Source organism: Ochotona curzoniae, unplaced genomic scaffold (genome assembly GCF_017591425.1).
Source record: "Ochotona curzoniae isolate NIBS_2020 unplaced genomic scaffold, NIBS_Ocur_1.0 scaffold_4506, whole genome shotgun sequence".
NCBI classification, from domain to species: domain Eukaryota; kingdom Metazoa; phylum Chordata; class Mammalia; order Lagomorpha; family Ochotonidae; genus Ochotona; species Ochotona curzoniae.
Genome location: NW_024467119.1, coordinates 19,958,139 through 19,973,420, shown reverse-complemented (window position 1 = coordinate 19,973,420; position 15,282 = coordinate 19,958,139). Strand labels below are relative to the sequence as shown.

Genomic DNA, 15,282 nt, shown 5'->3' with positions numbered 1-15,282 from the left:
AAAGATGTCAGCCTAGTGCCTAAATCCTCACCTTGCATGCACCAGGATCCCATAAGGATGCCAATTCATGTCCCAGCTACTCTACTTCCCATCTACCTCCCTGCTTACAGCCTGGGAGAGCAAGGAAGAATGACCCAAAGCCTTGGGACCTTATGCCTGTGTGACAGACCCAGAAGAAGCTCCTGACTTCTGGCTTTGGATTGGCTCAGCTCCAGCCATTGCGGCCACTTGGGCAGTGAACCAGCAAGCAGAATATCTTTCTCTCTGTATTTCCTTCTCTCTGTAAGATCTGCCTTTCCAATAAAAACAAATCTTTTTAAAAAAAAAAAATACTGTTGAGTGACAAAATACATACTCATAGCTGTGTATTTTTGAGCATGCATATGTAAATTTGTTACTGCCCTGCTTAAGATCTTTCAGTGTCTTTTCATCTCATAGATTAACAAGACCCTTCATCTTCCTCACGCTACATGTCTCGCCTCATTTTTCATCACTCCTTAATATTCTACACATTATCTTGCAAAATGCTTGCAGTTTTTCAGTGTGCATACCTCCTATGCATACTGCCCCCTCCCAAGACACATATTTTTTTATGACTTAAAAAAAAATTCTAAGTAACTCTCCCTGTCAGGTCTCATTTCCACAGCTGTGTCTGAACCTCTAGCTAGGACCAGTAACTTCGCAGCACCTCCAAACTTTTACCAGGCAGTCGGTCCTTTACGTGGCTTTTTCTGCCAGTAAATGTGAACTCTTTGCAGAAATTACTCTTCCTATTTGTTTTCTCTGAGAAACATAACAAGTTTGATGGATTGACTGAAATGAAGGACTTGCAGCAAATGTTTCAAGGGCTTGCATTTTTTTTTCTTGTAAAGTTATTCAGATACGCAATTTAAAACTAAATTCTTTCACATAAATACAAATATTTTGACCACTGAAATCTTTTCTCCCTTTCAGGATAATTTCTTAATGATTATGGTTATTTATCAACTGACTTCCAAAGTCAGCAAAACTTTCCTTGCTGTCAATGGTGGGTACGGCTGTTCTTGGAACTAGCTTGCTCTCCCTCAAGATAGTTTCTCCATTAGTGTAACTCAGTTCTTAAGCTTTCCATGATATTTAAACCTAGAGAGAGGGGTACGTGGGAAGGGGGATTAGACAGTTAGATAGACAAGGCAGATATTAGATTCATCATGATACCAGTAAGGCAGCAAGCAAGATTAGCCAAATTAGAACTGGTTCCTTTCTTAATGACCAAAGAGACAGGGCGTCAAACTACCTGAAAATTAGGGTTTGCTTGCAGACAGCATCCCATAGCTAGCATTTCCTAAGGAAGGAAGGGGAAATGACTTTCGTGACAGGAGGGAAAGGGACGGGGGAAGTGAAAACTCCCGAGGCACAGCTGGAGTTTACAGCGACTTTCGAGAAATAAACCTATTTCAAGTCAGCACTCCATTTAATAGCAGCCACAAAGGGGAAGTCCCATCCCGGAGACAAGAAACAGGCCTGCAGGTCTCCTTAGGAGAGAAACTCCCCTTCTCACAAGTAAAAGCAAGACTCAACTTACCCCAAAAGAAAACCTTAAAAGCACAGAAGGCAGGGGCCGTCATATGAAAACCTAATGAAACATCACAGCTGATTCTGGCAGTCAAATGAGAGGAAGCAAAGAGGGAGACCTGGAGTAGAATTTACTCAAGCTAAAGACTGTTACAAGTTAACGCGTAACTGTCAGCTGTGTCCTGTGTCCTGCTAATCCTTGGCTGGTCTCCCAGGCCTGTGAAGGCTGCCCGCCAACAGCCTCGGGTCAAGTTTCTGTTTCTCTGAAAAGGTTCCGTTTTGCCTCTACATGGACAGATGCTCTGTGGGGTTTTCCTTCCTTTCACCCTGATGGGAAACGGGGCTCAGGAAGGGGCCTAGGCTGCCGGGGAGCGACCATCCCCTAACGTCCCCTGGGCCCCAGAACCGCTAGCTGCGCTGCCACCCACAAGGAAGTGGCCGCTGGCCTCTCCGGTCCCAGGGGCCTCTGTCCCGGTCACCCACGGCTCTCCCACAGTCTCGCCCGGCAGCCCCCACTGCCTGCCAGCCCACCGACAAAATGGCGCCCTCCTCAACCTCCTGGGACCCCGAATTTGTAGAATGGCCTGGGGTCGGCAAGGAGAGATCCCATGAACACAACTGCTGTACCTCTCCCCAGCCCCCCGGGTATTCTCCTCCTTGCCTTCCGTCAGAACAGTGCAAGTAGCAGCAGCCTGCAGCGTCTACACCAGCTAGCAGCACAAGCGAGGCGGTACCAGCTTTAACCTCCAGCTGAAGAAGGTTCTCGAAGGCCGGGAGTCTCGGCATGTTCAGTGTGCGCATGCGTCAGCTTCAAAAGCGGCTTGCAGCCGCAGAGCCCCTCAAAGCCGGCATCCGCATGGGCTTCCAGAACCTTCTGTGCCAGGGACTATCCTCAATACTATATCTGGGCATGACTCTTTCTAATTGTGGAAGGCAGTGTTACTCAAAGGATCACAGATAAAGGAGCCGTTACTATGGATGTTGACTCAATCAGGAGAGCAAGTGGTGTCAGGAGAGCATGTGGCAGAGCCTGACCACGCATGTCTGGAGCTCCGCAAAATGGGAGGGTAGTGGGGGATGGAGGATAGAGGGAAGCAGGGAAAAGTGAGGGGTGAGGAGATAATGCTTGCATAGCAACTAATAATACAATGCTTGCCAGTGGTGGGAGTAGAGGAGGTCGTGGTAAGCCCTAAAGATGTATTTAGTCCTCTTTTCTTTGTTAGGAAGAATAACCACTAACTGAGGTGCTTTGCAGTTGGCAAGGCAGAGTTGATACTATGCTTAACAGGTTAGTTAGTAATGGTGCTTTTCAGATCAAGGAATTGAGGCTCAGGAAAGCGAAGTATTTTGCACACAACCATTAGTATGACAAAGCTAGGATCTGATCCCTACCCTACCCTATGTCACATCATAACCAAATCAATAAAGCTATATCAAAGGTCACAACAAGTGTATTTTTTTAATTCCAAAGAGTTTCTTATTTTTTTTAACCATTAATAATCCATATATAAACCAGGCAAAAATGTACACAATGAGGCATAGAACGCCGAAGTCTGACCTTCCTTTACACCACAGCCTGTGTCCTCAGTGTGATGAGAAGGCAGTATTGCTTTAAGGGAGGCAAACATTGATTCTCAGAAGGCTAAAAAATATCAACTGCTGCAGAAATTAGTGGCCCACCAAAATTCAACTCTCCCTAATGAAATCTTATTTCTTAGAATTTAATTTCTCTCTTTAAGAAGAAATTTAGGGGCCGGTGCTATGGTGGGAATGAAGGTGCTTTAAACTGTTGGATGAGCAACATTAGAATAGATAAATATAGCCACATGTTCACAGAAAACTATACAATAGCAGTCAACCCTCGGAGCATGCCCCACATCGGGGACCCTGGGATGGCACCAGGTGGCTGTCCTCCATCCCTGGGTGCGGAGGTGGTTGGGAGATACAGATACAGGAAGGAAAAAAAAAAGAACATGGAAATAGTGATCGCAACGACCTTCCTGTCGCCCTTGACTGTTTGCACCCTAATCATCAAAAATAAAAATAATTATCTTTAAAACAATAGTAAACAACTTTAAAAAATGTAGTACTTATCCAGACTTTAATATTTCCTGTATGGAAACCGCATTTCCAGCCCTTGTTTTATGGTGTTAGCAGAGCCATTGTATTACCTGTCCTTCAACCCAGTGCGCTTGATAGGTGTGCTAAAGGCTACTGGTGTTGCTGGTTTCACATCCCTTACTATAAACTACCCATTTATGTGAAATGGAAATAAAACATGCAGAAACTCCCTGGGATCTGACAGTAGGGTTTCCCCAGCACAAAAAAACAGTGTGTGATTTGTTTACTCAGCCAAGCACAACAGCCAATCAGAGTCCTAAAAGAAAGTAGAATTCCTAAATAAATATGATTCCTGAGAGCATGTTTTGTAAAGAATTGCTCAGGCTTCAGATCCACACAGAAGTGACTTAGAGGAATTCCATTCCGACACCATGAAGAAAAGTTGTGTTCTTTTCGTCTTGGGCATCACCTTGCTGATTCTGATTGGAGTTGAAGGTAAGGGATTCTGAGTTATACTGGGTTGTTAAAGTCAGAGGTGTGAAGCACTATAGAGGCCTCTTGAGCCGCTGGAGTTCGTGGTTTGCACGTATAAGAAGCTTCTTGCTGATGTAACTGATTAACCAGAGGTTATAACTTGCCCTTGCCAAGTCTAGCACAGCCCTTACTGTAGCTGTGTGAATTCCTTTAAGCGGTTCTTGAAGTTTATTGGTTATGAGATAAGATGATAGGCTGTGTCTCCTAAATTGTCTTTGTATTTTACCTTGAGACTGCTTCTTAATAACCAGGTCTATGATTAACAAATTAAGGAAATATTAGGTTATCAAAGAGACTTCCCCTAATCTGTCTACTACTTTTGTTAGCTTAGGTTAGTAATCGTTCTAAACTTAGTTTTTTCACCCATAAAATGGAAATTTTGTGGTTAATATGTGTCATAAAAAGCATTGAATAAATATGCACTGAATGAAGGTAAGAACTAACATATAAGGGCAATACCTTTTAAATGGTTATCAAGTTTAAATATTCAAAGGAAGATGAGTGAGGATGAAGATGGAAACTGGCTATTGTAAGTAGAGGTACATACCCAATACCAACTAAAGTTAGTTAATAAATACGTAGATTTTGAAGTTCCTTAACAAACTTGATTCATGGGGCCACATTGTGGTGTGGTGGGTTAAGCTCCTTATGATACCAACATCCCACATTTGCACTGGTTCTAGACCCAGCTGCTCAACTTTCCAAACATCTCCCTGTTAATGTGCTTGGGAAATCAGCAGAAGATGGCCCCATTACTTGGATTCCTGTACCCATGTAGGAGACCCAAAAGAAGCTTTGGGCTCCTGGCTTCAGCCCTGTACAACCCCCAGTCATTGTTCCATTTGGGGAATGAACCAGCAATGAAAGACCTGTCTCTCTCTCTCTTTCTCTCTGTTAACTCTTTCAAATAAATTTTAAAAATCTTTTTAAAAAGAAGTTTGACCGACATATAAACATATAAATTATAGATCTCTATGTTCAACCTATAACAGGTATTGGAAAGTCTTTTTTTCTCCTAAGATTGTATGGTGAGATGCTAAGAGTACCACCTTTGGACTCAGAATGACTAGAGCTGAAATCCTGCCCCAACCCTCTGAAAGTCACATGACTTTATTCTTTTCTTAACCTCTTGTTAGCCTTATCTTGCTGAAGTGACAACAGTGCCTACTCCAAAGGTTTGTGGCAATGATTTGTGGATACTCAGTAGATGGTAACAGTAGTCATATTTAAGTGAAATGTGCCATTTTGATGGATCACCTACACTGAGGCATTGCCTTCAATCCATGCACTCTCCTCTCTCTATTTGCCACAGGAATAGGAATCATTAAGAATAGACGCTGTTTTTGCATCAATACCAGCCAGGAGAAGATCTACCTGCAATCCTTAAAAGACCTTAAACAGTTTTCTCCAAGCCCTTACTGTATGAAAACTGAGATCATGTAAGTAAACTCTCATCCAGGACGCGTGTCATGTTGGTAGAGACACTGAATTTAGTGTGACCACTGTGCTTGCCCGTTATAACATGGAAAATTCAGATGGCTATCACCTCCATGAATCTGGTCTATTCCATCCTTTTCTTCTTCTAAAATAATGGGATTCCTGGTAGAAATTAGGAACCAGAGATAATATATTGTTGAAGTGATTCAATGTTTAATGTGGACAACTGAAAACAAGAAGTCACTTAAAATCAACTATCCAATGATAAATGCTATTGGCCCTTTGCTTAATCTTCCCAATCTTCCTGATTCGTTTTTTATGTACAGCTTTAGACACTATATATGTGCATATATATTAAATATATACAATGAAAATCTATACCACGTATAGTTTGATAATCTGCTTCTTTATTAACACTGTAAACACAGCTGTTTTCTTATGCCACTAAATCTTGTACAAAAGTCATTTTTTCTAATGTTGTTTTTAATGGCCAAGATGCATTCTATCATATGAATACATCATAATTTATATGACCAATGTCTACTTTTATAAATGTAAGTTATTTCCAATTTTTTGCTACTTTCAAACTTCTATTGTGACAGTATTATGTTTTTAATTCTTTCTTATTAACATCTTACTTCAGATTAGAATTATTAGATTAAGGAATATGTATATTTTAAGTATTTTAGTACATAAATCCTAGATGACAAATGGAACAGCTATCCCCATTCTCAGACTGTACAGAGAAATTAAAGAAAGCAATCTGGAAATGATTCATGAAGGGGCTGATGTATGTAATTTTTTTCAAACTCACCAGTCTGCAAGTCTTGTTGTAGGAAAACATTTTATTATATTCTTATTAATTTTGTTAGAAAATTCAGAGGGACTTGTTTTTGGCCTAGCAACTCAAGCTGCCAGCTATAATGCCAGCATTGTGGTTGGACGTCAGTTTGAGTCCCAAATGCTCCACTTCTAAGCCAGCTCCCTGCTAATGAGACTGACAAAGCAGCAGATTGTTGGAGTCTCTGGGCCCCTGCACCCACATGGAAGACCCAGATGATGCTCCTGGCTCCTGGCTTCAGCCTGCCCCAGCCCTGGCCATTGTGGCCAATTGGGAGAATGAACTGGAAGACTTCTCTGTCTTTTACATTTTTTAAGAAAATATTTATACATATTTTCACTACTTGCAAAAAATATGCTTAAATTATTAGCAAGCAAAAATATCTCATTACTGTTTCTTTGGCAGTGCCATAAAGAAGAATGGGGAACAAACATGTCTAAACCCAGATTCTACAGATGTGAAGGAATTGGTGAAAAAGTGGAAAAAACAGGTTGGTGAAAAGAAAGAGCAAAATTTTTTTTCTTTCAGAAAAAAAACTATGAAAGGCAAAGAATCCAGATAGTCCAATTTAAGGATATATTTTTCATGGTTTCATCAATTCAGATTGTATTGAGTTGAGTGATATACACTGAGGATACAAAAGTGATAAAAAAAAAAAAGTACTTTCTGTAGCGGGTGTTTTATGACAATGCATAGCAATTGTAATGCAGTAGGTGAAATATAAAATAAAAATGTACAGGATATTGAAGATTATGGGGGAAAAGGTAATTAATTTTACTGGGCAAAGAATTGAAGTGAAAGTATTAGGAAGACTTCTCAGATCAAATGTGTTAGGTCTGGATCTCGAAGGTTAAGAATTCACAAGAAAGGTAAAGACAGCATGAACAAGAATGGAATCGTAAGAAAGCTTGCTGTGCTCGGGAAGCCGTAACTAACAGAATTGAGGTTTGTTTGCAGGATGTGGTGTGATTAAGGTAGAAAAGCAGACCACAATAAAGCAAGAAGATTCCAGCATGACATGCTGTGGAGTTGGTTTTTAAGAGCTGTCTAGTGGTTTACCACATACCAGTTGTGTTGCTTTGGCAAGTTACCCAGCCTAAACCTCAGCCTCCTCGGGTATAAAAAGTGAATGAGGTTAGTACCAACCTCAGGGAGTTGTAGTTGGAGGAGGTGGGTGGTGAGCAGGGTTGCACTGAGGGTAGTAATAAGCCAGAAGAGATTCAAGCAGAGCAATTAGAATGTTGGTGCCTCCTCCTCTAGACAGAGAGTAAAGTTAACGTGAATCCAGTCTTAAGGATGAACAACACAGTTTGGGGGTCTGAATATACTCCAGGAAGGAAAAGATTATAAAATCAAAAAACATTACCTTTTTATACTCTCTCCATACAGGTTAGCCTAAACAAAAAGGCAAAGAAAGGGAAGAAACTTCCAAAAGTTAAGAAATTCAAGAAGTCTCAACATCCTCATCAAAAGCAAATTCTGTGAGGATCACTTTACCAACTAATATTTTCTGTCAAAATCTTTTTTTAAAATTATGCAGAAATAAATTCCAAAAAGTGGATACTAATACGTAATTTGTTAATCTGACTAGAACACATGCAAAGCATTATTATATAATTATAACTGAAGTTTGAAGTTGATGTAAAAACCCAAACCTTAAGAATTGTTAGGTTCTGCAGTCATCTCTGTCTTTCCACCCCCAGCATTCTGAATTTCATCGTGCTTAAGAACATGGTTGTAGTAATATCCACATCTGGACAGATGGCCACACTACTGCACCCACACGTAGCAGCTGCCTGAGAGAGCAGTCCAAGACATGCAGGGCCACAACCTGCAACCCCAGGAGAGGGTTATGAGTGTTATTAGTCAGCTTTCCCCAAACCTGTAGTGTTCTGGTTAGCCAGACGGCTTAGTTGAGCTGGACTCTACTAAGCTGCACGTGTGCTTGAATCAGCCTGCAAGCCTTACAGGACCCACTAGTGGAGACGACCAGTGCTTGGCAGTCAGAATCTTCTGGCTTCTGTGGCCACGTGACTGCATGTGTCCTGCACAGAGGAGCATGTTGTTGTCTGTGGTTCTCCTCTGCCTCGGGCAAAGCAGTCCTCTCGTGGGTAGTCAGGCTCTCCCTTTCAGGACCGGTGCACCCAGCCCACTCCTCAGTCTTGCCCCAGTATTCCACAGGAATGCTACCCGCCCCACTCATCCTCCCTCCATTCACTTTCCAATGCTCAGTTTTTCAAGCTCTGCTTCCTCAGAAAGGCCTCCCTCCACACCCAAACACAATCTTAAAACTCCTGTTTCATTTGTGTTCAGTACCACATGGTGAGCACTTCATAGTTATCTAAATAATTTCCATTTGTTTCCTTTCTCTTTCCAACCTCAGTTTCATTTCCTTCAGGGCAAGAGTTGTTGTTTTCTTGCCTGACATTTGCCACTATGCCTCATATCCTAGGTTTGAAATGAGTTCCTAACTGGAGTTGTTACAAATAGGAAGATAATGAGATCAGCTTCTCAGGGCAGCACTGGCTACTTGGTGGCCACTCCTTGTTGTCTAACTCCTGGGAACCTCTTTTCTTCATTATCTTCAGGCTGATGTCATTGCAGGGATTAGGATGTGAGGCAACATCCTTATCTTAATATGACAGGATGTTTTCTTGGCTTCTTCTCCAACAAATAAGCACTTGTTTAAAGTCCTTTTGGATACTGTGAATTACCTTCATAAAAGCTATTACAGGACATCCAAAATCATAGAACCTTCCTTGAAAAGGGGCTATCAAGATCAGCCAGTGGCTCCCACCCCAATTAAAAAAAAAAAATCTTTCAATACCATTCCTGGCAAACTTTAGCTTTCAATGGATTAACAGTGTGGCCATCAAGATCTGTTAAAGACTCATTTTAGCCAGCAGTTTATCTTGTTGCAGAAGCTGCAAAGTATGGTGATCATCAAATCCCACAGCAGCTCTCATATGAGTCAAGGGGACTGTAAGATCCCAAGAGCTTGTAGAACAGTGCATTCAGTGAGCCGAGGCATGGCTGATCTCCTGGTGGCCTCTGTAGATCTTAGGCCCCTCCTTCAAGTAGAAGTTAAATGTTGCCATTCCTCCTACTGCACATGATTTTTAAGTGCTGCCTGGTAGTGATCCCACCTAAACATCTTTATGAAATCTTAAAACTCCTTAGCTCCTTGCATGTATCCCCTATGAAAAGCCTGACTGTTCCAGAAGAGTCTACTATCCAATTTCATTGCATCTCACAAATTAAATGGACAATGTAGAACTAATAACTACAGACCACCTATCTTCACTAAGTGTCTGCGATATGGGACCAACTGTAATCATCATTTATGAACATATGTATACTCTCTTAACAAATAGCTTTAAAACACAAAATAGTATTGGGATCTGTACTTTGTACTTTGAAATACTCTCCTTGTTATAAAACAATGGTATCAATAAATAGATCGTGGATCAGTAAACATGTCTTGATCTTGTATTTTTTTTGTCCTGAACATCCTAAACTATTTCATATTTAATGTTAATTCTCATGTGTCTTTATTCATTTACTTTTTAGCTTTTGTCTTGTAAGATTTAACATTGATTGGGATTCAGAACACAAAGGCTCCTAATTAATAAAGAAACTTCTTGGGAAATACCATGTGACTGTCTTACAGCATCATTGACTTACCAGAAATAATGAGAAATTCAACTTATTTTCTAATCCTTAAGAGTAACACTATTGGGCCAGGCGGTGTGGCCTAGTGGCTAAAGTCCTCGCCTTGAACATGCTGGGATCCCATATGGGCTTTGGTTCTAATCCCAGCAGCTCCACTTCCCATCCAGCTCCCTGCTTGCGGCCTGGAAAAGCAGTTGAGCACAGCCTAAAGCCCTGGGACCCTGCACTCATGTGGGAGACATGGAAGAAGCTCCTGGCTCCTGGTTTTGGCTCAGCTCAGCTCCAGCTATTGTGGCCACTTGGGGAGTGAACCAGTGTCAGAATACATCCATCAGATGTATTCTCTGGGACAGCAGAGGCCTGTGGGATCCTATTGAGAAGCCCCAGGAAAGAGGAGGCAGAGGGCCTCTCACCCAGAGTGTGAGTGCTTGGGTGTGCTTTCGTGCTTTCCTTGATGATAGGCAAACATCTGTGCTCTATCTAGTCAGTTGCCCAAGGGCAGAGAGTATTCCTTATCTACTTCCTACTTCAATAATGCTTTGACCAAGTCGCCTTCTTACTTCCTTGAACTCTCTGTTCCCAGGCATGATGCAATTCTGAATCGTGTCTGAATTATTGTTTTATTAAAAGTGTAAGATCTGTAACTCTGGGAATGAACTGTCAGTTGTCCGAGGGAGCACTGTCCTTCCTTTACTTTTCGGTCACATCTCCTCCCCAGGAACCCGCAAGGTAAACTTGCGAACCAGCAGACAGAAGATCTTTCTCTCGGTCTTTCCTCCTCTCTGTAGATCTGCCTTTCCAATAAAATAATCTTTAAAAAGGTAACATTATTTTGATGAGAGATATTGCAAGAAACTACAATTATCTTTGTCCTGATCTCTTAACATCATATATGTTACAATGTTATAAAGCTCTGAGTAGCTATATTGGAGATATTATTTAAGAGGCCGGGAAAAAAAACACTTATGCCCCAAGTATTGTGTACTTCAGAGGCTCCCAAGGGTTGGGACTAGGTAGAGAGCATCAGCCAGGACACTTGGGGCATACTCGAGAGGCCAGACAGGTAACAGTTGTTAATGGTGAGCGAACATTCCTATGAGGGCTCTCCCTCAAAGGCGGCAATATGCCATGGCGAGAACTACAATTCTGGATTCTGAAACACCTGCATTAGAATTGGAGAAACCCACTACCTCCTAGTTATATAAAGTTGGTTCAAGTGTACTATATAACCTTTCTGGCTGTGTATCAGTTCCTGCCTTCAGGACTGTTTTGGGGAACAGGCTCCGAAGAGACTGTGGCTGGTTGGGAGTACTCTGGATCAGCTGCAAGCCCCTCTCACTGCCACCACTTATGTCTGCTGCGCCTTTCAAGCATCAGAGGATGTCCGCCATCTCACACCCAGGACTAGCAAATGCACAGAAGGAATGCCACCAAGGCCTTTCTGGCTGGTGCTCTCTGTGTCTGTATAATCCTAGGCCTTTTTCCTGGGCCACTTCTGGAGTCTCCTAATCTCCCTGCTGCCTCTTTCCCTCTTGCTACACTGTTGCCCAGGACAGACAGGAGGATCCTTTAAAGAGAATGCACACAATGCCACCACTTACTTTAAGTCCTGAAATTTTTAATAGAATCAAAACTCCCCTGCTTCTCTGCCTGTGCTCCTCCACCCATGCCCTTGCTCACTGAGCTTCTGTCAAGGACACTGGTTTCCCTTCCTCCCCAGGGCTTTGCAATTGCTGTTGTGCAAGACCAACCTTGACAGGCTGAGATCTTATTCTTGACCAGAGTATTTGGCTTTAAGGTAACTGTTTTAATAAAGAGTTTCCTTTTTCTCTTTTTTCTTTTCTACGAAAAGAATTTTTGCATCCCCACCTCTAAGGTACAAGGCCCCACCTTGGCCTTCTGTGTCCAGACTGGGAACAAATAGGCCATGAGTCCTCAGCATCCCTTAAGCCTCAGAGTAGACTTCCTGAACTTGCTCAGGAGGAAGGAACTAAAAGACAAAGGATGAGAGAAATGCAATAATAAATCATGGAATAGAGGGGAGGAGGAAGCTTCGCTGCTTGAAAAAAAAAAAATGTGTTAGCCTAGCGTGTAAGACAGTTGCATCACATGTTGGAAGGCTTGATTTCCGTCTTCCTGACAGCCAGTACAGATGTTGGGCAGCAGCAGAGGCAGCTGAGTACTTGGGTTTCTGCCACCCACGTGGAGTCCTGGGTTATGTTCCAGTTCCCAGTTTCCGCTTCAGCCCCACGCTGGTCAGTGTGGACCTTTAGGGAGGGAATCGATGGCTGGGAACTGTCTCTTCCTGCCTTTCTCTGGCTCTTGCTTTTCTTCCCCTCTTCTTCTCAGACAAATAAATAAATAAAGGAGGGAAAGAAAGAAAGGTGCGCCAACAATCATTCCCACAAGATTGGACACAACTAACTTCAGGTCAAGTCACGTATCTGTTGTTAGGAGTCTTTGGTGATGGCCATTCTGGCATGGGAAATTTTATAGTATGCATGTTAAAGCAAAAATGGTCAAAATTCTCTGAATAATAAAGAAGCAGGAATAATCTCTGGCAGCCAAGGAGGATAGTGGGTTACTGACAGACCAAAAAAGAAGCCATGGAGGAGGTAAGGAGGGGAGGGACCATTGGAATAAAGATAGAGGCACCCAATGAGAAGTTTCTTGTGGCAGGATGATTAACTTTAAACAGTGCTGCCTTCTATTCAGTTTCAGTTGTGGGTCTTGCTTAGACTCTTGGGAATAATGGTCTTCTTGTAGTTAGTGGAATAAAGGCTTAGTTCCCTTTCCTTGGCTAACTGAAATAATTCCAGGAGGCTAGAAAACTTTGGCCCACTTGGGTCAGGCAGTAGCAATGCAGGTGTGCTGCCAGGATGATCATTCAACCAAGAATTTGCTGCTCAGCTGCCAGGGGCCAGTAAGATGCATCCCTGTCGGCTCCTCTTCATTTGTGAGCTGAGGCCACACTCCAACTGGGCAGCCTCCAGCCCATATCTGTGAACAGAGGGAGCATTGCTGGCCATTCGAGGGTGGCCTTTAATCGGGAGCAACTCATTGGGTTGCTTGAACTTTCAGAATCACAATCCGCCTTCCACACACCGTTGTCTTCACAGGAATGAACTCTGAATAAACTTCTGGCACACCTCTGTCTCAATGTCTGCTTTCCAGGGGATCTAAATGATATGGGATTACAATAACACACTTTGTATTTTTCTATAACTTTAATTTTACCTTTTTTGGAAAAATCGTTTTTATTTTTTATGATGTTTACATAGTTAATCAGCGTAGGAAGGATCAGGGGTTAGGGGAAAATAGGCGAGATCATTGTTTCCAAATCTTCTTTTTCTTCCTCCTATTTCTCGGGAAAGCGGGACAGATAAGGGAAAAGCCACACCCAACCTTCCAACCGCCCCAGTACCCAGGAAAGAGGAAACGGCCACCCAGTATCATCCTAGGGTGCCTGGTTCGGACCATGTCCCCAGGAATCTGCCCAGGTGGTTTCAGCAGTTTTGAAATGCTATTGATCTCGCTGATCCAAGGATGAGGCAATCCTCCCAATGTCCATTGGCTGACATAGTCGACCTCAGAGTCTCCGTTCTCCCAGACATTTGCTGTGATTGTTTAACTGAGGTAGTTGTCCACTTTGTTTTGCTCTTCCTCCTTTGCTATGGTGCTAGATGACCTCTGCAGGCCCCACTGGGCTGACAAATCCTCCATGTGCACCTTGCTTGCCGTCAACTGCTTGTCTTTTCCACTGAAGGGGCCCAATTCTGACACATGCACTGTGTGGTCAGACCAGCAATCCTGAACATAAGCCCTCAGGTCCCCACATGTTCTCACCTGTGCTTCCCCCAGACTCCCTGCAAACCCACATACCAAGCCCCCACAAGCATACTGTTGGGTGTCCAGTGGGCTTCACCCAGCGCTGTTGGTGCCCTGAACCCCCATTGGACCCTCCCTGATCCCAGAGCTCACAGACCTGGCACCCACCACGCAGATGGGCCTAAGACCCAAGCCAGGCAACCCAGGCCCCACCAGAAACCCCTGCCCCCAGGACTCATGGACCCAGCACCTTCCCTGCTCCATATATCCAAAATTTAAAAAATTGAATAGGCTAGCCGACTATGCTGGCATGCTGGGATGGTTAACACAGATTTGCAATTAACCAGGCCTTGAGGCCCACCAGCTGTTAGCTGCTGTTCTCCCAACAATGTAACACTTGCCTAAGCACAATGCAACCTAGACCATCACCCACAACTGTATTTTTGATCAACAAATGTTAGCTGTTGCCATCCATATTATAGCCCATGGCCACTTCAGACTTCTAAATGGAGGAAACATGGAGAAGGAAGTAGAAGGAAGGTCCTGGAAATCAAAACCAAGGTTGCCCTAGCCATGGGACTCGTTGGCTGAGGAGCCTTAAGCAAGTGTCATGGCCTCTGCCTGGCGGAACCCTCACCCGCAGAGTAGAACACAAGAAACCATGACACCTGGAGCTTCCACCAAGCCGCGGCCCCATCTCAGTGTTCAGTAGGTGCACTGTAGTTTTTGCTTCATCAACACCTGATGCTTCCCCTTGGCTACCTGTTATAGTACCACCCCCATACTCCTTTATATGCTTATGCTTTAAAATAAACTGTCATAGGAACCAGTTTATGATTGCCAAAATTTGAGAACACTGACTCTGGCTTTAGATTATTTTGACTACAATGAGATGCGATGTAGATGACTCCAAAGGATTTCGTTCTTTCTCTATTCCCTTTCAAATGTAATGTGAAGCAGTGTCCAGAAAGTTCCCACGTTACACTATTCCTCTGCCAATTGTTCGTGTATCCCTCGGTCTTTCAGGTTGAGAACAGCCAAGAAAGCTACTGACGTTCCTTTTATAACTAAGTCCCTGAGGATAGAGTAACTAAAAGAATGTTCCAGAAGAAGATAGCTTATGTTTATTTGCTAGAAGAAGACAGTTCAGCTCCTTAAGGACATTTCATTACAGCTTATGTCATTTGGGTCACAAAGGAACCGGATTCTTCCTAATACGGAAATTTTTAAAACAGGCAAATAGGCTTTGAAAACAAAGAAATGGGGAATTCACTGACATCAGCTCATCTCTCCACTTATTGTTACAGAGTGCTTCAAAATATTAATGAAATAAAAATAAAAGGGGCAAAACATTT

The 15,282-nt window shown here is 42.9% G+C and overlaps 1 protein-coding gene across 1 annotated transcript; it reads left to right on the top strand.

Moving 5' to 3' along the window:
* Positions 1–4,046: 4,046 nt before the first annotated feature.
* CXCL9 (C-X-C motif chemokine ligand 9) lies at positions 4,047–15,017 on the top strand. Its single transcript, XM_040967142.1, has 4 exons — positions 4,047–4,110; positions 5,462–5,588; positions 6,833–6,934; positions 14,954–15,017. Exons 1-4 carry the CDS (start codon positions 4,047–4,049, stop codon positions 15,015–15,017), a joined length of 357 nt encoding a protein of 118 aa, XP_040823076.1.
* Positions 15,018–15,282: the final 265 nt, after the last annotated feature.

Coding starts and splice junctions, on each gene's coding strand:
- CXCL9 (XM_040967142.1), top strand. CDS start 4,047: ATGAAGAAAAGTTGTGTTCTTTTCGTCTTGGGCATCACCTTGCTGATT. Junction 4,111..5,461: donor GATTCTGATTGGAGTTGAAG/GTAAGGGATTCT, acceptor TATTTGCCACAG/GAATAGGAATCATTAAGAAT. Junction 6,935..14,953: donor CAGGTTGGTGAAAAGAAAGA/GCAAAATTTTTT, acceptor TCGGTCTTTCAG/GTTGAGAACAGCCAAGAAAG.